The 25842-nt window shown below is 41.4% G+C and overlaps 1 protein-coding gene across 12 annotated transcripts in view; it reads left to right on the forward strand.

Annotated features, from left to right (window-relative positions):
* Lmo7 (LIM domain only 7) overlaps positions 1 to 25842 on the forward strand; it is a 204781-nt gene that overhangs the window by 53214 nt on the left and 125725 nt on the right. For all 12 annotated transcript variants that reach the window (NM_201529.2, XM_006519176.3, XM_030247869.1 and 9 more), the window contains exons 2-3: positions 11100 to 11170; positions 24313 to 24382. In NM_201529.2, coding sequence (NP_963287.2) covers positions 11100 to 11170; positions 24313 to 24382 — 141 coding nt within the window. The remainder of the gene's footprint in view (positions 1 to 11099; positions 11171 to 24312; positions 24383 to 25842) is intronic.

Genomic DNA, 25842 nt, shown 5'->3' on the forward strand with positions numbered 1-25842 from the left:
AGATAATAAATGGACTGCAGAGATCTTAATTCTGTGGAATTGTTACCCACAATGCAAAGGAGACACATCATGACCTTTTTTGTCGGGCTTCTTTCCTTCTGCCTATTTCCAAGAATCATCCATGCTGTATCGTGTATCAGCACTTCAATATTTCACTATATGGTTTTAATTGTAGTCAATTTATTCATTGATTGATTGATAAGCTTTTAGGTGGCACCCACTTCTTTTGCTTAACATGAGCAAGGCTAAATAAATATAAATGTTTGTGTCTGAGATTTCATGTGGAAAAAAGGTTTTCATTTTCTTTGAGATCAAAGTAGGGATAGAATTGTAACTCTCTCCTTGCTTCCTGGAATTCCTTGTTGAGTTGGTTACTGGGAGCTTGACAAGTAGATTCCTGAAGAACTGTGTCACTGTTGATCAGTGCCACAGACAACCTTAGGAGTAGACATCCATGAAGAGTCGTTGAGTGGGATGTTTATGTCACAGACATACGAACTCCGTCTCTCGATGCCAAACTTACACTGAAGAGTGAATTGTATCATTGTCACCAAAGGGTAGACCTCTCAATTTGAAGTCCATATAGGACTAAGTAGTGACTCTTCACCTGAAACTGTAATGTAGCCACACCATTTCTAAAAATGAATGTTTCCCACAGTGATGACTCTCACGGGAATTCACGGGGAGCTAGGCAGGCCATTGTTGAGACTTGTTCATGTGTGTGAGACATTTCTGTACAAAACAACAGCATCTTTTGACTCTTGAAAACCCATGATTATATTAAGCATTATAACTATACTTGAAATATTCTGATAATGGATGCTCACATCCACTTACGACTTGTATACCCACTACTTAAAAACTTGTTGATCTGGAAAAAAATAACTCATGCAGTAGTCAGGGCTTTGGGGAGACTTTTTCATGAATACTTTCTATCCACTTGCAACAGTTTAAATTGGAGTATGGACCTATGTTTGGAGACAAAATTTAATCTTTATAAGTAGTAGGTGCTAGCAAAATAGACGTGTTTAAGAGGAACACATTTGGGGGTTTGCTGTCTCCAGAGACCTTAACTTGTGGCTAACAGGGCTCATGTGGTCTTGGTTTTGTGTCCCAAGCAAATTTGTGCCTACTATCAGCACTGGAGGGAATCTTCCTTTCTTGTAGTTTCACTTAGTCCTTCCCATTGGTGTTTATCTTTGGGCTCCATCACTATAGCCACTTAGAGCGATTAGCTTGAGCTATAAGATTAAAGTGGATTATGGCGCTTGGGGTGTAACTTGTCCTGCATCAGAAATTATTTTACTTCTTTTCTTTGCTCAAGGAATGTAGCCTAGCTGGCATTTGGCTCCATAATGACTGAATGAGAACCTCAAGTGTTTAGACTGTTTCATATTTTTGCTGTTTCTTTCCCTGTGTGGGCCCGTGCCTGAGGAACTTGCATTGGGAGGTGTAATTACTACACCCACTCTTAGAGGAAGGTCTTGAAGAGGGCAATGGCTTTGGAAAAATTTTTAGACTTGTGACCACCATGAAACATTGTATTCTGTTTAGAATTGGTGATCTGTGCAATTCTGATGACCACAGACTTGGAAGACTTGTGAGTTGGCTTTGGTTTTGCTATCAGATGATATTAGTATTGGCAGAAATAGCTCTGGTACATTCCAGAATATTATGTAGTACAATGCCAAGGTTTAATAGAGGCTAGTGATTGGGGAATCATGCCCCTCAAAGCTATGTTATTTGCTGAATATACAATATCATTTCACCAATTCACATGCTACAACTCAGAGACTTAACCACAGTTCACAGAGGTGCCTAGCCTTAAAATACCATTTTGCCCACACATTTCAAAACAGGGTTAGACTCTTAAAGGGGAAATGAATTTTTCAGTTTATTTTTTATTAATTTTTCAGTAAATGGACAAAATAATTTTTTTAAAAGATTTTATTTATATGTAAGTACACTGTAGCTGTCTTCAGACACTCCAGAAGAGGGAGTCAGATCTCATTACGGATGGTTGTGAGCTACCATGTGGTTGCTGGGATTTGAACTCCGGACCTTCGGAAGAGCAGTCGGGTGCTCTTACCCACTGAGCCATCTCACCAGCCCCCAATTTGTTTATTTAGAAGACAGTTTAACAGGGAAGCTAGATTCTAGTCCAGGAAAACTTTCAAATTAACAGGTCCACCATGGTACAAGCTCTGGTTTAAAGGGTTATTCCCACCTACCAAGGGTGTATCACCAAAGTGTCTTAGTTATGGTTACTATTGCTGTGATGAAACACAATGACCAAAAACAAGTTGTGGGGGAATGAGTTTATTTTGCTCATAGCTCAAGGCAAGCCTATCACTGAGGAAAGTCAGGATAGTTATGGAAGGAGGAGAGGACCTGGAGGCAGAGGCTGATGTAGCTGCCATGGAGGAATGCTGCTTACTGGCTTACTCCCATGGCTTGCTGAGACTGCTTTCTTAAAGAACCCCCAGGACCACCATCCCAGGGGTGTCCCCACCCATAATGGGCTGGGCTCTCTCCCATTGGTCACTAGTTCAAAAATAAAATGCTTCCTAGACTTGTCTCCCTATAGCCTGATCTTCCAGATGCGTTTTCTCAGTCAGCGTCTCCTCCTCTCAAGATGACTTCTCTCAGATGTCAAGTTGACCTAACAAGCCAGAACACCAGCGTGACACCAGTGTTTTCCCAGACCTTGATTTTTAATCCTTGAGCAACTGGCAGATCTAGGATTTGTTTCTCACCTGTGGGAGTTGTGGGCTATGTGAGTTAAGTGAGCCTTGGAATGAAAGCTGTGTCTTTCTCCAAAACCTAAGTCACACTCTTCCCCTGGAGATCAACCTCATGTAACCCAAAGCTTTATCTTCTTGCCTGGATGTAGTCCTAGGAGGAATACTTGGATTTCCCATGAGTGCTGAGCACGCACGGGTCAGCTGCATCTTAGCCAGGGAGGAGCTGAGTGACATAGAGCCTGTGGTAGGGACTGGGGAGCGTGAGGCACAGGAGGGAGGATCCTCTCTCTACTTAGAGGTCACCAAATTGAATGTTCAAAGCTTGCTGACCCAAGTCTCAATGTCAGTAAGTTTTCTGTAACTTACTTTTCTTTATTTGTAAACTTGGGTATATTGGTTACTTTTCTGCTTGTTCTGACAAGGAAGAACAACTTAAAGGAGCAGGGATTTATTCTGCCTCATGGTCTGAGGGGATTCTCTTCATGGTGGTAGGCTGTCAATGCAGGAGCTTGAGGCTGCTGATTTGTACCTTCGTAGACCTGGAAGCAGAGACAGGAAGCAGGGAAAGCTACAAATGCAAAGGTCTCTCGAAGTCTTCACTTCTCCTGGGGAGGCTGCATTTCCTAAACAGTCCACAACTTCCAAAAACAACATCATCTAAGGACCATGTGTTCAAACACGTGAGCCTATGGGAGACTTTCCACATTCAAGGCATAAAGTCAGGGAGGGTGATGGGCCCCAAAGCACAGAGTGAGAATAGATCAGCATTAAATGTGCTTGGTTTGTCCTGAGGGAGGGAGCCAAGGTCAGGAGGAATTAGGATGCTTCTTCTCATTGTCCAGGGAGTCTGGGGCCTCCCATCTCTGATTCCTATTGCTTCTTTGGAAGGCAAAGGTGCTCTTTGTGAGCATAATTTACAAGCTAAGACATATCTTGTTTTGGGGAAAAGTTAGCTTTTCTAACACAACAATAAACTTCAATAAATTGACTTTAAAAAAGGAACGAGGTATGAGGTATTTGAATTATATTTTTGTCTAATGTGTCCTGTGAGCCATCATCCTTGTATTTGTGAGTTTTGAGCATGTGTAGTTAAAGAGATCTGTCAAAATTACTGTATTATAAACAGCAATAGATTGATATGATTCCTGGACCGTCACTGGAAAATGAGTTGTTTTGTGGAGTCATGGGGATATGCAGTGGTTGCTTCCAAAATGGAGAGGGGGTGGGGTTGGACTCTTTGCAACTCTAGAGGCGACTGAAAGGCTAGTTAGCTCCCTTTGTACCTAGAAGCCTGCAGCTTCTTCTTGTGGAAGGGCTCATCTCCTTAGGAGGTCATTCATTGCATGCAAACATTCTGTTATCACCCAAATGGAGAATGAAGACACATCTGTCTTTTGTGAATGGTTTCATGATGTGGTTCCTGTGGCTTCCAATGCCAAATGCTCATTGGAATTGTATCTTACAGGGCCATAATCTAGTAGCGGCTAAGTCAGTTGTGAAGTGAAGATTTGTAATCAGCTGTTAGCGGAAGTGAGGCTCATAGCCTTGTGTTGGCCAGCAAATGACCCCCTCCTTTCCCTTTCTAAACAAATGCATACACACCCTGTTTTCTGTAGCCTTGACTTACACAAAAACATAGAGACAGACTTCGGGATTGTAGACACTTTTCAATGGCAACATAAGATGATATGAAAGGTCTTAAGGTATGAGCTTGCTGCCGGACATTTAGTGGGTGTTTTGCAGATAACCAGACAGACATGAAATAGTCTTTGAGAAGTTTCTAGAATGTTTGAGTTTAAGTTCTACGGTTCATATGGTCAGAATTAGAACTCAGCTATGAAACTTTGGGGCAAGTTGTTGCTCAAAGTTGGCGAGAAATCTTATTCACCGAAAGGATTACACTAAGCCCATCAGCCAGACTAGAAAGGTTTCAAAAGGTAAATTTGTTGAATTTAGACATTTCGTAACAAAGCAATGCTGGTTTTGAATGCTTACGAACTTGACAGTTGCTGCCTCTGTCATTAGCTAATATTTTCTTCCACAAGATTTGCCCTTTAAAAACTCCCTATTAATGGCTTTGGAGGCTACAGGTTGCTAGACAGGTTTGTCAGCAGTGCTGTGCAGAGCGTGTCCTGGCGCCAGCTCTGTTCCTCCTCTACTCCATTAGCTTAATTATGACTTTCAGCAGGCATCTCACCCAGGAGCCCCAGCTTGGATCTGTGACATCGTGGCTTCCTTCCAGCAGGATGGCCACACAGCACATGAGGACACATGCCGTCCTGCAAGAAGGAGGAGCCTGGGCTAGACTGGGTGCCCTTGTGCTCTAAAGCAGGCTAAATGTTTTCAGGCATCTTTTGTGCACTGTGAAGAAGTGAGAGCGCATGTATTTCTTTCCTTTTGATAATCAGGTGTCTGAGCTGTCATTTAATCAGGACCATGTGGTGTGATGTGAGACGGGTCTGAGTTTAAACCCTGTCTTTGAATGAATATGGCCTCAAATTATTTAAGGTGATATTGACTTGAGAGAGAGAGAGACAGAGACAGACAGAGACAGAGACAGAGACAGACAGAGACAGACAGACAGAGAGAGAGAGAGAGAGAGAGAGAGAGAGAGAGAGAGAAAGAGAGCGAGAGAGCGAGAGAGCGAGAGAGAGAGAGAGAGAGAGAGAGAGAGAGAGAGAGAGAGAGGAAGAGAGAGAAAGACAGAGAGAGATTGTACAGAATGGAAGGTGTGGCTAGCCACAAGGGGATCACGCCTGTTTGTTTTGACTTTTGATAACTTAAGTGGAAAGCCTGTGGTCTCTATTTACTTAATCCTGTGAATCACAGCCTCATTACGTAAAATGTATCACACCTTAAATAGCTTACTAATGAGTAAGGTTCACAATCTTTGAAGACCCAAAGGACTAAAACTGCCACACAGGTTTTTTTTTTTCAGAACTCTAATTTCTTCCAAATATTTTTTTTCCTAATGTAACGATGGAATCTCATTTGAAAGTATAATTTAATTTTTAGAAACAAACTGCCTTCACCATGCTATGAGATGTTTTATAGATCATTATAATTTTTACAATGTTTCCAGATACGGAATTGATTTAGTAGCTTTGGAGTCAGATTCTTTCTTTAAGTAAGGAATATTATGTTAATACCTTGCAAATTAGACACTCATTTTCTCTGGGAAAGCTTTTTCTCTACTGTGGAAGGCTCTCTGGCTGGCTAGCAACTGCAGTAATAGCTATGTGGGACTGCTGAACCAGAGGAGGGCTGTGGATATCGTGTGTATCATCTTATTTAATTCCCAGCCTGACTCCACAGGACACATGGATACCTTTCGTTTCCATTTCACAGATGAGCTCAAACAGGGAAGCAGTATCTACAGTCGATGGTAGGTACTGGCAGGGCGGGAGTTGGAACACAGGCTCATGGGTGCCAGAATTCTGACCTGGCCTTACTTGGGCACCTGGAGATGTTGGAAAGTGACTTTAAGGAATGCAGCTCAGGTGGTCTCTTGTATTGAAAGAAATTCTTACTGAAAATATCTGCTTTCCTTTGTTTTAAAACTCGCAGAGTTTTGTATCATTTTGCTTTAGTTCTTTAGGCAGGGTTATAGCTGACTTTACTTTTATATGGTTGTACAAATTGCTGTTTTAAAACTCAATCAGTTTTCTTTGGGTTTCTGAGATAGGGTAACCAGTAATATATATATATATATATATATAATGCAAGCTTTCTTTCCTTCCTTCTTTTTCCATTTTTTGGGGGCTTTTGAGGCAGGGTTTCTCTATGTAGTCCTGGCTGTCCTGAAACTGTGTACACCAAGCTGACCTTGAACTTGGAGATCCACCTGCTTCTGCCTCCCGAGTACTGGGATTAAAGGTGTGCACGTCCACTGCCTTTTCTAATAGTCATAGAATACTTAGAGAAGGATCAAGTATTCAAAAAGAATTCTCATTGTATAAAATCTTTTCTATCAGCATTTTATTTTCATTCTCTCTCATACACACACACATGTACACACACATGTACACACACACACACATATGCACTCAATTTGTGTTAGGACAATGCATCTCGTTGAAGTCAGACGATTAAAACCTTTATTTTTTTTAAAGATTTATTATTAATTTTGTGTATGTGAGTATACTGTTGCTGTACAGATGGTTGTGAGCCTTCATGTGGTTGTTGGGAATTGTTTTTTTTTTTTTTTTTAGGACCTCTGCTTGCTTCGGTCAACTCCACTCACTCCAGTCGCCCCCTGGCTCTGGTCAACTCTGCTCACTCAGTCTCTGCTTGCTCTGGCCCAAAGATTTATTTATTATTTTACATAAGTGCATCATAGCTGACTTCAGACTCCCCAGAAGAGGGCGTCAGATCTCATTACAGGTGGTTGTGAGCCACCACGTGGTTGCTGGGATTTGAACTCAGGACCTCTGGAAGAGCAGTCAGTGCTCTTAACCGCCGAGCCATCTCCACAACTCCATAATTAAAAACTTTAAAGTAAAAATCCGAGTTGCTCTTTATGCTTTCAACACGTAGGAATTGATTTTGAAGGCGTAATGGTGACATACATCAATTTAGACTTGTAAAGTCTAAGTAGCTGGAACACAGTGAATTCCTCATTGTTTATATCTGCCCACCACTTCACCATCTGATGCACCTGTCACCCTCACTGGACGCCCAGGAGCTGCTGTTGGGTTTTAGAGTCTGTTGTGTTGGGATGCTTTTTTGCAAAGTTCAGCTTCTGTGCTTCACATTTCTTAGTGGTAAAATAGAAAGAAGAGGAGGAGGAGGAAGGGGAGGAGGAGGAAGGGGAGGACTGAGTTAATGAGCTACATAGATATCGAGAAACTACCCATTGTAACAACTGGTGCCTTCCTCTGCCATCTTCTGTGACATGGAGGAAACCCAGGAATTTGCCTATGCCTGATAGAGTCCAACTTCTGTTGACAATTGCTCCTTCAAAATCAATTTGTTCGTTACAGACATCAATGATTGTTAAAGATATGAAGCAAATAAAACCTAAATTAGCTCTTATTCCACCACTTATGAATAGTTGCTATTGGCCTCGTTCTGCTCTATTTGTACGATGCTTTCTTATAGAATTATAGAAAACGTTTTAAGGATTGTTTTCAAGAGATAAATCTACCTTTATTATATGAGTTGAAATTTTGTGTATCTTTCCTGGTGTGTTTATGTATATGTTTTCTATCATGTTCTAACCAATCTCCTCTTGCTGGGTAATTTAAGATGTTTGCAGCTGTCATTTATTTCTATGATGTCATACAACTTGTTTTGTATGTCCTGTGTGGTCTTGTCTTAGTGTAAGTTCCTAGGTCTGCTCACTCCGGTCTGAGGCTGTACAGTCAGTCTTCAGACGTTTAAGATGTGTGTGTGTGTGTGTGTGTGTGTGTGTGTGTGTGTGTGTGTGGCGTTGCAGGGCATGTGCTCTTTATGCATACTATAATGGCCTGCATGTAAAGCTTCGAGGATAGCTGTGGGAGTGGGTTCTCTCTTTCCACCATGTGGGTCCTAGGCATCAGACTCCAGTCATCAGGCTTGGCTCCAGTCACCTTTACCCACTGAGTTACCTGTCTGGCTCCAGCTTTAAGACTTCTGATACACAAAACAAACTGGCTTTGGGGATGCTGGCCTTCTTTAGTTACTGAGCCTGCTAGATTTCCATGTTCTCGACATACAGATTATTATTAAAAATCTTTGACTGGGGGCTCATGACATGGCTCAACAGATACTCCTGAGGGGACCTGAGTTATACTCTCAGCACTCACATCAGTCAGCTCATAATTACCTGGAAGCCTAACTGTTGGAGACCTGACACTCTCTTCTGGCATGAGTGGACACACACACACACACACACACACCCATGAACATATACATACATAAATAGAAAAATGTCATCTTGTTCATATAGTCAGGCTATATTTTTATAAGTGTAATATAAGTAAAGTATGGCTTTATCATTGTTTAAATTTATGAAAGATTGAGTGCATTAGTATTTTGCCGTAGGAAAAGGGGCAGAAATCATATAAGAATTTTGTCTTTCTGTAATATTTTTTTATGTTCATTAACAAATTATGTGTGCATGTTCATTCACCATGTGTATGCAGGTCCTGTAGAGGTCAGAAGAGGGCACTGGAACCCCCTGGCACTGGCGTTACAGATGGTTATGAGCCACCATGTGGGTGGTGGGAATCGAACCTGATCCTCCAGGAAGAGCAGCTGGTGCACCTTAACCACTGAGCCAATTTTCTAGCTCCGTTTTGATCATCTTTAAAATCAGCTTCTCTGGGTTGGTGGAGTTTCTGAGTAGCTCTATTTTCAGTACCTCAACTTTATTCAATAGTATTCTAGGCATAATCCAGTCTGGCTAGGTCTTAAATTATTGGAGTACCGACAAGTGGTAAATGCAGGATTGAATCATGTCATGGACAAGGTGTGCACTCTTTGGCTACTGTCACTCCATACCGTAAAAGTGGGCAGGTAATTTGTTTTCCTGTTTCAGATGAAGAGACGTGAGTGACAGGTGGTTTCATGTGTCTAAGATCACATAGCTCTTAGGTAGTGGAAATGGGGTTGAGTTTAGCTATGTGTGACTCGAACCCCTTCCCTCCTTTCTTGGGACACTGCTCTCTGGACTGGCCCATGCACTGTGGTGACTTCTATCCATTGGTCTCCTGGTGTTTGCAGCTCACAGCCTTTCTTTCTTCAAGGCCTCCACTTCCTGTCTAGGTTGGCTTGAGAGTGTCATGGCCGTCCTATGTTTCTGAGGGGTTAGCTTTCATTAGAGACAATGATCCTGACTGTGTTCAGCATCTCATGGATAGGAGAATTCCTAAAGAGTGAGCTGCTGCGGGGTTTTTCTTACGTGGGTCCACCCTCACTTTGAGTTTGTTTCTGATCTGTTTGTGGGGGAATATCTGGAATTGGTTGCATAGGTTATCTGAGCTAATCCTTGGGTGGGCTGCTCAAAATAATTCCCAAAGGAGTACATCATTCTCTCTAAGCCAAATGCTATGCCTTTACGTCTTTACTTACCTGACTGAGCTCCTAGTGGGAAGAGTTATTTGTTTTTTATTGTTAATCTTTAGCCCAGTGTTCCCAGCAGGAACAGACACCAAGCTCATGCATAGTTGTCTGGTTCTACTACAGGTGATTGCTATAGGTGGGGAGGACCCTCTCCTTCTTCCTGGGTTTGAGGCTATCATGGCCTGGCCAGGCTCTTATGAAACCAACAAAGTAAATTTCTCTCCCCCTCTCTCTCCCTCTCTCCCTCCCTCCCTCCCCCCCTCCTTTCCTCTCTCTCTCCCTCTCTCTCTCCCTGAGTATAGACCCACACCACCATGCTCTGCTCTGGTAACTTTGAGTAAAAAGGGGGCTGTGGTTTTGTCATCTAAGGATTCAGAATTAAGAGCTCTCGGTGGACTGCAAAGGCAGCAGCGACAGTGGGTTAGGTGGAGCGTGGAGAACATCCCGCCATCATGTGCCTGATCCCTTTAGCTGACCTGGGATGCAAGAGTCATGACTTTCAAATTCACGATTCCAAAAAATGTATTTTTCCCCAGAATGGCAGGTAGGACAAGTATTCCTGCGGCCAGCTGCTGAACACTTGTCTGGGGGTGGGGGTTAGAGATAGCTGCTATTTAGCTTTGTAATGAAATGAGGAATTTAAAAATGGCATTGAGGAGCTAGAGAGATGGCTCAGTGGTTAAGAGCACTGACTGCTCTTCCAGAGGTCCTAAGTTCAATTCCCAGCAACCACATGGTGGCTCACAACCATCTGTAATGGGATCTGATGCCCTCTTCTGGTGCAGTCTGAAGACAGTAACTGTGTACTCATGTACATAAAATAAATAAATCTTAAAAAAAATGGAATTATAATCAATGATGCATATATATAAATGCTATTTCAAGTTTATAATTGTGTACATGTACTCTTAGTGGAGCACCCATTGTTTCTTTTTTTAAATATACTGGAAATTCAGTTTAGTTTTTAAAAATTATTTATTTTTTGAGATTATAATATAATTCCATCATGTCCCCCTTCCCCTTTTCTCCCCCCTCCTGCATACCCTTGCTACTTTTGAAATTCATAGCCTCTGTAACTTTTGCTTACCATCCTACAAAATGATTATATTCGAGGCAACACTTGCTGTTTCTGTGTGTTTGTTCCTAGTAAGAAGTTGTAACACAGACTCATACACAATTTCCTATGAAGAATAGCTTTCGGTGCTACGTGCAAATCGTCAGATTAAACATTAAATGCTTGTTAGTCAATAAAATTGTACATTTGCCTTGTTTCTTAGCCCCATTTAATTAGTACTCACATCTGTCTTTCAGGCTGTAACTGAGAAGAATTTTGAAACAACGGATTTTCGAGCCTCTCTAGAAAATGGTGTTCTGTTGTGCGAGTAAGTATTTCAGGCCTGCTCCCTATATAGTCACAGCCTTCTTAGTCCAAAGTGAGATTTGATCCCTGCAAGCTGACACCTCTATGGTGTGAGCCAGTAAGGAAGGGGTTATCGGTTTAGATATCTAAAGATTGTGTCGGTAATATATATTATTTTTAATTAGTAAATAAGCAAGAGTCTGTTATTGCTTTATGGGTAGATCATTGAAGAAGAAGCTGATTATATCTGACTATAACTTACTTGGTATATGATTGCCTCATTATAACCGATCCTTTTCATCCGTAAGACATGATGGTCAGAGTAGCTAATTCACCCTTAAGTGGAGTCACTGCATTACCTAAGTCAATCTGAGTCACTGACTATTTATTCAGTTAACAGGTACCATTGTGAGCAATATTCTAGACTGCGTTTACCAGACGCTAAACGGGCTAGTGCCCTGATTGACAGTATAGGGTCCACCTTGTTTGCTTGTGCTTGGGTCTACAGTGGCTGCTTAGTACAGTTAACCAGATAGGTTACCTTTGTCAGTAAGAGCAGGCCTCTGAGGGAAAAAAATTAAATCCCGGAGGAAAGAATGAGTTGCAGAAGTGAGCAAATAAATTATAAGAATGTACTTCAGAACCCACCCACATTCTTTGAAAGCACTTGATAATTCCAATCTAGACTCTTAACCCACAGATATTTATGGAATCTGTCTGCATGGAAACTCTGGGAGTGGACTACTGGCACCTAGATGTGTTCTTTCTTGTGTGTGTGGGGGGCGGGGGGGAAGAGAAGGGTTCTTTTGCCGGTATGTCCTGGCCTACTGGCTGCATAGATGCTTTTGGTTCTTCTCCCTTTGAAGGGCGCTGTTTGCAGCGAAGGTTCCAAGGGAAGGGGTTAGATTCCTTTTCCACCCTGGACATTCACACGAGTGACTCAATTTTTATTCACACTTACAAGTGATTTCTAGTGCTTGAGCCTGACTTTCCTCATCTGTGAAGTAGAGATCCTGGATTTCCATCTGCCTGATTCCTGGAGCTGCCATGACACAAACTGTCATTGACAGTTTAGGTTTGCATAAGCTACGGAAGTTGGTATAGGTATAAGTTAGGAAGATGGCCACGGGAGCCAGCGTGTTGCTAGTTGTCCAAACTCCTTTGTTTGAGAATATTAATTCCTTAATTCACTCCATATGACATGACTGGAATTAAAGCAGTTGTGCTTTATAGAAATGTCAACTTTCTGTGGTTTCACCCAGGAGAAGTCCTCTCAGGGCCACAGTTGAGGTTGAAAGGACATTTCTCCTCCTCACTCTCCCGTGTGCTCACAATCCTTGTTGAGTAATATTTAACTCATTTAATTGGCCTGCTCAAGTGCTTGGCAGAGAGGAAATGATCTTGATTTAAAACTTGTGTGATTTAAGTGTTTTCTTATGTGTTCAAAAGATAGAGGAGAGAAAATACCTGTAAGTGTGTGATCGAACACCGCCTTTGCTCTGAGTCTAGCTGCTTCAGGGTTGACAGGAAAGCACCCATCTGTGGGTGCGAGGCTCTGCAGTCTTGCGGAGGAACTAGATGGCATTGTGCAGAATGTGGAGTCTTGTTTAGATTTTCGAGAGTAGGTAGTGTAAATAGATGCTCTATTTAAAGAAGTCCTCTTGTAGGTTACCCATTTCTAATGATTAGCCATTGCTCAGAATAACTTAGGAATCTATCCTGTTGAATAGGGCTTCCATAAGTATGTGAATAAACATGTTTAATGGTGGTACCTCTTGTGCTTTTTTTTTGTTTGTTTATTTTTTTGTTTTTTGTTATTTTTACATGCGTATGTGTTTTGACCAAGTCTTTTCCCTAGTCTCTCATCTCTGACTCCTCCTACCCTCACTATTCTCTCCTAATTTCATGGCTTTTGCTTTGTTGTTGTTTGTTTTTGGTTTTGCATCCCGATGTTCATCTAGTGCTACCTGAATGTGCATGTGTGTAGGATTACTGGAGCATAGGTAAGCTCTGAGGAGTCGCATCCCTGAAGAAAACAGACTCTCCCTTTCCAAGAGCATCATTTGCCAATAGTTCCTCAGCCAGGGTGGGACTTGATGACCATCTCCCCACTCCATGTTGGGATTTTATCTGGCTTCAGCTTGCACCAGTCTTGTGTATACTGTCACAGCGGTTGTGTGTTCATGTGAGCAGCTACTCTGTAGTATTTCCACTTCTGGAATACTTTTTTGCCCCTCTTCTTGGGTACTCCCTGGGTCTCGGAAGAAGGAGATATGATGGGCATGTTTCATGTATGGCTGAGTCTCTGTTGCAGTCTCTTAGTCTCTCACCTTTGACTGGTTATAAATCTGTTCACTGTAACATGTCTTCTGTATTTAACCACAACTTATGACCAGCTCTGGCTCTGAGTGTTTGGAAATGATTTCCAAAAGCTACTATTTATTTCTCCCCAGGCTAAGATGAGCCTGGTAAGATATATATCATCACAAGGGAAAATATTCAGAGTTGACTAGAAACACTGTTTTAACTCAAATAAATTAGAGTAGAAATAATTTCTGCATTGATCCAAACTAATACAAAGTAAAATAAATTTAATTCCTACCTTAATAGTGACAACAAACAGTTTACTTCAGGCATATACATTATAAATATATGCTGTTAATAAGGGATATATTTATATAAATGTATATATGTATATGTACGTATGTGTGTATGTGTGTATCTAATTGCTATTTTTAGCATCCTCAATTTTTACCATTAGTAAGTTTCTTACTATTTTATCTAGTATTTTCAGCAGTTTTTATCCTTCAATACCAAATTGTTTTCCAACTGGCATTCTGAGACTTCCAAGTCAGGAGTTAGAGGAGATTTTTTTTTTTAACTGCTTCCACTTAACTGATAGTAGACTGTCATTTCAGACTCAAGTTAGAAACAACCTCTGCACTGTTGTTTCAGGCAGCAGGCCTATTTGAGTAGCACACACTGCCCTGTGCGTTATTGGCAGGCTGATAGACCATTGGAATGAGCCTGTTTGTGGCAGTAATTTTTGTTCTATCAAGTTTGACTTTGGTACTTAGTGAGTTGAAAGCTGAAAGTGTGTGTGTGTGTGTGTGTGTGTGTGTGTGTGTGTGTGTGTGTACATGTACTCGCGTGGACATGTAGAAGCCACCAACATCGGCTACTCTCTTGATTACTCTCCAGTGTCTTTGTATTTGTTTGAATCTGGAGTTGACTGATTTGGTGAGGCTGGTTAGACAATGAGTTCCATGGATCCCTTGTCTCTACCTCCCATGCTAGGATTAGGAGGCTCCAACACCTGGCTTTTTGCATGGGTGCTTAAGGATCTGATCTCAGGTCCTCGGGCGGGCGGGCAGGTAGGCAGGCAGGCAGGCAGGCAGGCAGGCAGGCAGGCAGGCAGGCAGGCAGGCAGGCAGGCAGGCACTTTTTCAACCGAACCAGCTCTTATACTATTTATATTAGACATACATTCTCTTGGCTTTATTAACAATGAATTGGGCACAAAACCAACCCCTGTCCCTTTAGAAAAAGTTTTTGCTAAATTAATGACAAAAATTCACTAGATTCTTAGGAGATTTCGGCTTTTTGAGTCTTATCCACAGTATCCATACAGTCTCTCATTTCTTTTGTGTTGGTTATTATTCATAAGGACTACTAGAAAAAGTTGTCACTACATAAATATCTGCAGCCGCCATTTGCTCTGGCTCTGGCATAATTATTTCTGTGTTCTGAACACATAGCATCTAGGCATTGCTATCAGTTAGCAATCTCCCGGTGACTCATCTTGTGGTGGCAGTCTTGGAAGTCATCTGAGGAAAATATTCTTTCTTCCTCTGTGAAGTAAGAAGGTTTGTTTGAAGATAGTCTCACTGGGTGTGTCGCTGGTTACTCAGTCTATAGTTCCCCTCTTTGGAATGGTCCCAAGTTTCTGCTCTGCCACCGCTGGCCATTGCTTACAACTTCTGACTTTATGCCTTGGTGAGCACATGGCTCATGTCACTGAGAAGTTTCTCACAGTGTTACCAGGTCTTTCTCCCGACCCCAGTGTCCTTTGCTTGTTGCTTGGAAAACTGGAGCAAAATGTTTACCTGTTGCTGTGAGAGGGCCTGGCTGTATTTATATTTCCTCTGGAACTCTCTTCCTGTCTAATAGGTCCAGTCTTGAAAGATCCATTCACTAGAATAAGAATAAGACAGTTATACAGATACCACTCTTAGCAGAGGGAGAATGACTTCTAATGCGGTAGACAACATAGAGAACTATGTTGCTTGTCACTAATGTTTATAGAACACGATTGTTTGCTAGAGCTGAGGACTTCTACAGAGGCCAGAGACTAGGGAATCCCTAAGACATCTATGCAGTGGGCCTGAGGAGGACCACAGGTTTTGGTGGGATGGAAAAGGTGTTTTTTGTTTTTGTTTTTTTCCTGCTGTTTCTGGTCTTGAATTTATAAAGGAGGAAAATGACTCACAAGCGACTCCCCAGGTCGACACCACCTGCTGTGATGAGCAACTTTCTCTAGAGGCCAACATTCTTCAATTACTTTTGGCTTTAATTACTTAGTTTTGGCTTCTCATTGTGTGACAAGTTCCCTAAGAAAAAGCAACTGGAAAGAAACAATTGCATCCTTTGCTTCAGGGCTTCCCATCCAAGGTTGACTCTCTGGTCTGTGCTAAGCTATGGTTTCCTAGCAGCAAGAGGGAGGGGCTACTCACTTCCTGGTCCTGTCCAGAGTGCCAAGCACAGAGTAAAAGGAGGAGGGGACCAGATACATTGGCATAGGTTAGACCACACCTCCTACTCATCATCACTTCCTGACAATGTCATCATGTTAAGAATCCATTGAGGGATTAATCCAGTGGTCAAACCAAGGCTCCCAGGATTGCAGTTATTGCACTATATAGCCCATTAACAGACCAGCAAGCCCAAAGTGTATACCTATAGGGAAATAATTTCCCTTTCAAATTATAACACTCTCACAAAATCTAACCAGACTTTTCCAATACTTGTCATTATTTCAGCACTTACATAGAATAACAAACAGGCAAGAACAGGAAAAATTCTGTTAATAAAATGTATTGAAATCGCCTGCCCTAATATTATAACACATGACAAAATCGTCTAAGTACAATACTTTTAATGATATGCATGGTAAATGGATAAAATAAAGGTTCAGCAATCTAATCTCATGTATAAGAATTTATGTTAGAAGAGCTGAGAGTAAGTGGAGACGAGGTGAACCAGTCAGTTTGTGGCATTTGGGTAAACGGTTGGCTGTGAGTCACTTAAAATCCTTACTCTATATAGGGATGTAGTATGTAACAAAGTGGTAAAAAAAAAAAAAAGCTGGCTATAACTCTGGGATAAACTAGACAGTTTGAAATTTTGAGTAAGCAAATGAGGCAAGATTGTGACCAAATTCTTGACAAATGAGAAGATGGTTATTTGTAAATAATAACATCTCTACCTTCATTGGTGAGAATTAGAGTGCCACGTGCTCCTTTTGCTGCTGTTTGTTGAAAGTAGTAAATAATGTAAATCATTGTTAAAATGATGGCTCTATCTCAGAGGCACAGCTCAGTGGGAAAGCGTGACCTTAAGCTTGAGTGCCAAGACCCTGGATCCCAGCCCTAGTGCCCCTAAGAGCAAGAAGATGGCTGTGTTGTAGCATCAAGCTCTCTAGCTGAAAAAGAACCCTTGGATAGAAACTTAAACAAGTCTCAGAGAAACAACTGTGCAACACCTATCAAATAACTTTGTGCTATTTTATTAACACAAATAATTCATTTATCACATAGAGAATATTTTCCCAGTAACCATTCTTTTTTGGAGTTTGACTACGGATAGAGGAAGAGCAACATTTTAAAGCCTTCTCATGATAGAAAATATTAAGAACAAATACCTGAAACATAAAATTGGTAAAAATTGTTCTTATTAGCTGGGCGTGGTGGCGCATGCCTTTAATCCCAGCTCCTGGGAGGCAGAGGCAGGTGGATTTCTGAGTTTGAGGCCAGCCTGGTCTACAAAGTGAGTTCCAGGACAGCCAGGGCTACACAGAGAAACCCTGTCTTAGTAAAAACAAACAAACAAACAAACAAACAAACAAACAAACAAACCACTGACTACTCTTCCAGAAGTCCTGAGTTCAATTCCTGTGTGGGAGTGCTGGGATTAAAGGTGTGTGCCACCACGACCGGCTCTAGTCAGTGCTCTTAATCCCTGAGCCATCTAATAGTACAATATATACCCCTTTCAGACTGGTTTCTTTCAGTTACTAATATGAATTTAATTTGCTTCCATATCTTTACATTGCCTTATAGCTCATTTTGGTTTTGGAGCAAATGTTATCCCATTTTTTTGAGTGGGCCAGTTTATTTATTTAGCCCAATTTACCTAATATGAGAGGATTTCATAATGGTTTAAAGTTGTTGTCATTATGAATGAGACTTCTCTTTAAGGTTAGCCTGGTCTACAGAGCGAGTTTCAGGGCATTCAGGGATACACAAGAGAAACCGAGACTCAAAACAACAACAAAAGACTTCTATAAACATCCACATGCAATTGCTTGTGTGGCCACACATTTTCAACCCATTTGGTAACCACTGAGGAGTGGTACTGCTGCTCATATGGTACCACTATGTTTAGTTCCATAAGAATCTGCCACACTGTCTTCCAAGGTGTTACACTGCTTTCTTCTCCCTCCAGCAACGAATGGCCATTCCTGTTGCTCTATGTCCTTGCCAACATTTGCTGGTGTCAGGATACTGATTTGGGCCTTTCTTAGAGGTTAGTAGGTGTGTAGCAGTAATGCTGTTTCCAGTTTCCATTTCCCTGCTGACATTATCATGTGGAATTTTTTTTTTCTCATAGTTATTTTCTGTGCAACTTATTTGCTGAAACTGTTAAGGTCTTTGTTTCTATTTTCAATCAGTGGCTTGTTTTGTTTAAACTTGATGAGTTTTGAGAATTCTTTATTAATTTTAGTTTTTGGACTCAACAGATATGCCTCTTGAACATATTTTTCTCTCATTCTGTCTTTTCATTCTCCTGTCAACGTCTTTTGGAGAATGAACACTTTGAATTTTAATGAAGCTTAGCCTGCCAGTTGTCTCTTACAGAGATTTTTTTCCCCCTTTCGTTCTGTGTTGTCTCTTAGGAATAAAAGGTGTGTGATCCATGAGTTTTCTTTGTGGGGTCTGCGTCTAAATGTTATTTGTTCTGATAAGGTATAGAAAAGTCCCTGGTGTTCAATCCACTAGCCTGTAATTCACGAGACTGTTCAGAGTCGGAAGATTCTACGGTCAGGTCCCTAAGCTTTGCAGCATGCCCTTGTAACACTTTAATTTCAAGTTTTTTATCATCTCCCCCTCTTCCTTTTCCCCTTGCATGCACTCCCAGTTATTCCTTCTTGTTCTCTTTCAAATTCATGGCCTGTTTTCTTTAATTGTATATATATATATCCTTAGCTGTTCTTAGATAGATAAATATAACTCAGCAGAGGAACAGGAAGTCTGCTGTGAGATTGCATCTCTTAGAAATGTCAGGAAAGCTACACCCCTGAAGTCTCACCAACATTCCTGCCTAAACAAGACAGCTGAAAACAAGGATGACGTAATAGATATGGAAAAAGGGAGAGCTCACAGGGCCTGGACCCTAGCAAGGGACTACAGGCAATTAAGGACTGCTGAGAGCACCCCCCCCCCCATATTGGTTATCTAATACCAAATGGTGAGCCCTGAAAACATATACATTGCATGCAAGTTACATGATTTAGCTGTTTCCTGGACTCTAACAGGTTTCAAGCTTACTGACGAGGCTCAGTACAAGTGCCATAATGGAGAAATGACACCTACATTGGTTTTTGACTTGCTGTTCTTCCACATGGTTACCCACCTAAGCATTTGTTGTTAAATTTTTACTTATGTTAAAGTTAAGCATAGCTTTTTAAAAATCACTTATGCTTGAATACACTAATGCAGTCATAAAGTTTAATAGCAAATGCTTTTATACTTTTAAATTTTAGATGACAAATGCTGGTTATCTTACCTATGAGAATATGGTAACTATCTACTTGACGTGCGTTTATTTTAAAATATGAACGTAGAAGAAGCTATTGACTTATAATCTTGACACCTCCTGAAAGTAACTAGGTCAGATGACTGTATCTTGTGGCTTACTCTCCAGATCACCTTTGACAATTCAGGAGAGAACAATACAGTTTGTTGTACCTGGAACAGAGAACAGACAGAATTGGTTTTGTTGGCTTAAAAAAAAAAATTATGAGCCGGGGGTGGGGGGGTGGGGGTGGGGGGGTGGCGCATGCCTTTAATCCCAGCACTTGGGAGGCAGAGGCAGGCAGATTTCTGAGTTCAAGGCCAGCCTGGTCTACAAAGTGAGTTCCAGGACAACCAGAGCTACACAGAGAAACCCTGTCTCAAAAACAAAAACATAAACAACCCCCCCCCCCAAATTATAGCATTGAAGCAGAGTGATTTTCTTTTTTTCTTTTCTTTTTTCCAAATCGACTTCTTTAAAGAAGACACAGATTTTGAAAATGTTGCAGGAACCAAATATGTGTACACACACACACACACACACACACACACACACACACACACCAGATGGATTTCAGGGCTTTGCTCTAATCATTCATACTTATGTGCTTGCTCTGTGGCCAAGCCCTGCCCAGGGCTGTCTTTAGTAAGCATTCAAATGTTTAATGAGCAGAATTCCTGTCTGGAATAAAAGTAAGCAAATAAAGCAATACTCTATCAGTGACAGTCAGTCAGTCAAGCAAGCAACAAAAGATATTAGTGTCTTCAGTTAGTCTTCAGTTAGGTATCGTTACTGTGCCTTCTTTTTTTTTTTTTTTTTTTTTTGGGTTTTCTGAGACAGGGTTTCTCTGTGTAGTCCTGGATGTCCTGGAACTCACTTTGTAGACCAGGCTGGCCTCGAACTCAGAAATCCGCCTGCCTCTGCCTCCCGAGTGGTACTGTGCCGTTTTAAAACAAAATGTGGCATGGAGATAATAGCTTAATGAATAGAGTGCTCATCTTTTCTGCATGAATGTCTGAGTTCAGTCCCATGCACTGCTTCATCCAGGTGGGCTGACAAATCAGGGAATCAGAAGAGTAAAGTCACCCATGGGTGTGCAGAGCAAGTTCGAGGTCAGTCTGAGTGAGCTACATGGAACCTTGTCTTAGTAATCATAAAAATTAAAATAATCATAAAAATTAAAAACAGTAGACCTAATCATAAAAGTGATGTGAAAGATACACATTTGCATCTATGCTGTTAGAACAACATTGGTACAAACTGTAACAACTAACGTGAGAAATGTGCTTCTTGAGTGGATGGCTAATAAGATAACCCATAGGTCACCAATCCCTTCCATGTATCAATACATTCTTCCATGAATGGCTTTAATTTTTTTTTTTAATCTTTGAAGACAGGAAGTAAAAAAGATATCCCAGAATTTTGTACTTTGGATAAAGAGCTTTCTGATCAAGGGGGAAAATGAAGTTTGATAGAACTTTTTTTTTTCTTTTTTTTTTAAGATTAGCCAACAGTAGAATGTCAATTCAAGTTCTTAAAACCTTTCATGTCTGAGCCATGTTAAGTTTTATAGATGGCTTTCTGTGTGTCACACCTAAGTAGGGAAGTCAGGATATATCTACAGAGAGAAAGATCTGTGAAAGAAGCCAATGTTCTAGTGTAATTCTAAGGACAGTCCTTTGTGGGGAGGGGGACAGTGGGGAGGGATAGATAATAGCAAGGGATGAAGGAGGAAATGTAGGCATCTTGAGACAGAGCTTAGTCCATTTGGGCTACAGTAACAAGTACCGGAACATGAGTAGCTTGCATATAGCAGGAAGTTATTTCTCTCAGTGCTGGGGCCTAGGAAGTCCAAGCTCAAGGCCGCTGCAGACTGGGTGTCTGGTAAGGGCCCACTTCCTTTATAAGTTAACGTCTTGTCCTTTATAAGTGCTACTTTGTCACCACAACTTCCCATAGTAGAAGGGCAAGGCCTATTGACTGAAGGCACTAGTTGCATTCAGGAGGTTCAGAGTCATGATCTTGCCACCTCCCATAGGGCCCTGCCCTCTACTTGAACTATGGGAGTTTTAGGAGAGTCACAAACACTCAGACCATAGCAGTGGAGAAGCTGAGAAAATTACTTAGGTAACCGTGAGAGTACCCCAAGTTATTTTGTGTTCTAGTTTTAATCCTTCCCAAAAGAACAACCCTCTGATGTGCTAAGCAAGCAGTAATTATGTTTGTTCCTCCATAGAAGGGAAGGCTTGAGAGGGATAAAGATATAATTCTACTGGGCTGGAGGGATGGAACAGAGGGTTGCAGGCCAAGAACACAGGCCATGGGAGCATCTGGAAGTTTATCCTGTAATCTGATTCTTGCTTCAGAGCCAGTGACCTGAAGTCAGTGTCCCTTTAGAAAGTCCACATGTGAAATTCAAGACCACGTACTATGCAAAGCATTTCTGTTTGTAAAAGAGAGCATTTCCATACATGGGTACTTGAATTTCCTTTAACTTGAGGCCCTGCCTGTATTCCATTAAGTGTGCTTAAATTCATGGAATTATTTTTAGATCTCACAGAACATTTTTTTTTATCCTTGCAAGAGAATATCCTCAGAGTTCTTCCTTGAGAATCATAATTCATAACTCACCAAGTGATTTACATGCTCGGTATTTGTCACAACTGTATGCTCATTTCCTCCTCAGCCTAGTGTTTATAACTGTGAGCCTTGTGATGGATGAAATAAAACAGCATTTTCCTCCAGTGACTCAGAGTTTTCGAGAGTGAGTGTGTGCTCTCCAGAGTGCTGGATTTTTCCTTGGGAGTAGTTCCGTGTTTGCACATGTACAAGAAGGTTGAGGAGTGGGAAGGGGAGGCTAATCCATTGTGTATATATCCTCTCTAAGTCATCCCTCAGGCCAGATCTGCCAATGGGGGAGGAGTTGGTTAATTTACCACAAGGTATCTGTCTTAGCTGTTTACTTACCCTGCCCCTTTGTTCACTGACAGTCATCTGTTTGATTGTTCATTCCAGAAACTGAATAGAAAATGCTCTTGAAATTACTGACACTATATGTCAGAAGTGATAAATCGTGTCAACGTGTAAACAGAGACCAGGTCACCAGTGACTCAGTGGGTGAGGCAGGGGTTTATGACCCTTCCCTCTGAAAGGACAACGGTGCTTAGCCTTTCCCGAGATGCTATGTGACTCCTGTTCATATTAGCTTCAACGTTATGTCATTGAAAGATTACAGTCTCAGGAAAACACTACACTAAAAAAAATTACCACTGTCAAGGGAGTGGCGAATAACTAACCGTAGAGATTGTTTGAATGACTATGTCAGAATTGTGTTGTTGTCAAGCAATGTGTCATGTATTAGCTCTCCTAGGCACTGCCGACAGCCATAGAAATGCAGAAATACCAGTGTTATGGAAGCAGTCAGTCAAGAGGGGGAAACTCGAGGGATTAATATATAGTTGCCATTTGTTATTAGTCTGTTTAATTATTTTCTAGCTCCTCAGTTGTTGAATGAAGGAAAGTGGTGTGGTCAGAGAAGGAAAGAGGCTTCTTAAATGGCTCACAATGCACACTTCAGAAGTTAGGACTCACAGAGTCCCAGCTGAGGGGCTGACTTAACGCTGAGGGGTTGGGGCTGCAGTATAGCTCCAGAGTAAAGTTCTCCCCTAGCACACTTGAGGCCTTGAGCTCCATTCCCAGACACCCGGCCCCAAAGCCAAGGGGGTGGCTGTATCTGCAACTAAGTTGTCTACAGATCTTTATGTGAACAGGCTATGAAAACAGAAAAGCAACTTTTGTTTGCCAGGCTCAATCTTCATAAGCCAGTGTTCCGTAATTCTGAATCCCGTCGAGCAACATTCTGAAGGCTATTAAGTTGAGACTTTTTGTCTTTTTTTTTTATTCTCATTCTTATTCTTAGCATACTCGGATGTATATAGAAATCTCTGGAATGTAGGAGGAGTGACATTCCATAGGACACCCCCACCCCCCACCCTTCCACAATAAGTGTCCATTGCAAAGGAGATACCAGGGAAGCAGATGATTTTATTTGCATTTCCTTCTTTGTTTTGCTGTTGGACCTCATCACAGAGTAAAGAATTGCTTGCTTGGGGGATGAATTGTTAAATAGAATTTTTTTTTCACTATTTCAAAATACTGCTCTGTGACAGCGATTAATGATTAATTACCCAAGCTTGCATTAATGGGAAAACATTGTAGTATTAAATTATTACGCTGTCTGGCATTGTATTAGTGAATAAAAAGAATGAATGCATACTGGTGGAGATTTAGAAGCAGAATCGCAGAATCATATCATCAGCGTGCTTGTCAAAGTTGAGTTTCTTTTCTATTGCTTTGTTGGATAGAGACATTTCTAATGCTTTGGTGGACAGAGACATAGCTAGCTATCTCTGCAGTGTGTGTCCTATTAACTGAAAAGTGCTCAGTATTAGATTCCAGGGTAATGTGAAGGAGTTCTGGTACATTTAACTTCCACCCAGTCATTCCACTCTGGTAACAAAGCAATCAGTCATGGGCACGAATGAGTTACCAGTAAGAAATAGTCAATTATTTGGTTGAGCTCCTTGGCACCCTTTGTATGTGAAACGGTATGGGTTAGAGGCCATCTTTCAAAACAAGGACCCAGATGAGAAAACAAGAAAAATCCCTTTGAGAATTATGAATAGGGAAAAAGTATTCTTAGGGCCAAGTGAAGGGAATTGGGATGAAGTGGTTTTTTTTTTATTTTTTATTTATTTATTTTTTATTACTGCATGTTGAAATGGAACCAAATTGTGCCTCTGTTTAATACATGTGAAACTACTTCTAAAGCAGTGGGCTTTGGATACAGAAGAAGGCTGATCCAAAGAACCCTTCCACCCTTTTGTTCAGAGACGTTCTTTATTTTGTCTGTCTTTGTTTGTTTGTTTGTTTGTTTGTTTAGTTGTTTGTTTTCTCACGAGCCTCTAGCTCGGTATGACACATCTGGGATCAGAGCTGTGTTCCTCAGGATTTTTGACACTGTTTCAGAGAACACTCTTACCACAGTGACATCTTTGTAATTGCCTGTGTTATTTGTTTATTTGCTTTCAGCTTGATTAATAAGCTCAAACCTGGCGTCGTTAAGAAGATCAATAGACTGTCTACCCCAATAGCAGGTTTGGTAAGTAATGCGTTACCTTCAAAACTAGTTTTCCCCCTTTTCATTTTAGTTTTTTAATCAAGAAGTGACAGCTGTACATATTTTTGGGTGCAGTGTTGTATCACCCTCATATTGTCATGCAGTATAATGGATTATATACTTCAAAACACCTATTGAAATATAAGAAAGTAGCTAAAGAAGGCTTCTCCATCTATAGTTACTATTGCTTTAAAAGGAGTAACAACCATCTTTTTTTTGTTGTCGTTGTTTCTAGATTCCTTTATTTTTTCCTTGATATTTTCCTTATTTACATTTCAAATGTTTTCCCCTTTCCAGGTCTCCCCTTTGGAAAGCCCCTATCACATACCCCTTCCCCCTGCCTCTATGAGGGAACTACCCTACCCACCTACCCACTACTGTCTTCCTACACTGGGGCATTGGATATCCTCAGGCTCAAGGGCCTCTCCTCCCATTGATGCTCAACAAGGCCATCCTCTGCTACATATGCAGCTAGAGCCATGGGTCCCTCTATGTGTACTCTTTGGTTGGTGGTCCAGTCACTGGGAGCTCCAGTGTGTGTGTGTGTGTGTGTGTGTGTGTGTGTGTGTGTATGTGTCTGTCTGTCCGGACAACCATTTTTTTAAGTGCCCTTCAACACTTCCTTCTGTTTCAGAAGCTGTTGTTTTAACTTGTCTGACTTTGTTGGTTTCGATGCTTCAGAGTCTGGGTAGCCTTTCCCGCCTTCTCTCTTGCCCTAGGTTGCTTGGGAGCTGCTTCTGTTCTTCCTGCAACTCAACTCTGCGTGCCATGTTTTTTGCTGACCACAGCAGCTCCCGAGAGTATCAGGAGCTCCCTGGCTGTTGTGTTTCTGCTGCTTCGGGCTCATGTATCAGGCTCACTTAGCATGCGGTTCATAAGTGTGTCTGCAGGATAATCAAGGCTCGCCAGCCGTCTTATGGTGTGCCATGTTTCCTATTGATGTACGGCGTCTCTACCTTCTGTGTCAGGGTCACATGGTGTAAAGAAGCCCGGGGGATTCTCAGGGGCCTCTTGCCTTTATTTCTATTCCGATTATGTTCTGTGGTGCTAGGGATAGAACCAAGGGCCTTTCACTTTCTAGGCAAGCATTCTAACCCTCAGCCTAACTTTATATTGAAGATTTATTTTTTTAAGTATTAAGAAATATTACACACTTTCATCATGTGGTTATTTAGATGTTTAAGACACCGTGGACACTAATGATAACATGAGCCAATACCTTTGTGAAAACTTCTAATGAAATAAAATTGATGAAGAAATTTCCAGGATTTAATAAGCCTCGTCAATCAATACTGGAATACTGGTAGGATGGAGAAATGGTCTAGCAGTTAAGGGCACAGGGTCCCAGTGCCCATGACAGGTGGCTCACAATCACCTGTACCTCCAGCTCCAAGGGCTCTGATGCCCTCATCTAGACTCTGAGGATGCTTGTACTTCTGCAC

This window comes from Mus musculus, chromosome 14 (assembly GCF_000001635.26).
Source record: "Mus musculus strain C57BL/6J chromosome 14, GRCm38.p6 C57BL/6J".
In the NCBI taxonomy this organism is placed as follows: Eukaryota; Metazoa; Chordata; class Mammalia; order Rodentia; family Muridae; genus Mus; species Mus musculus.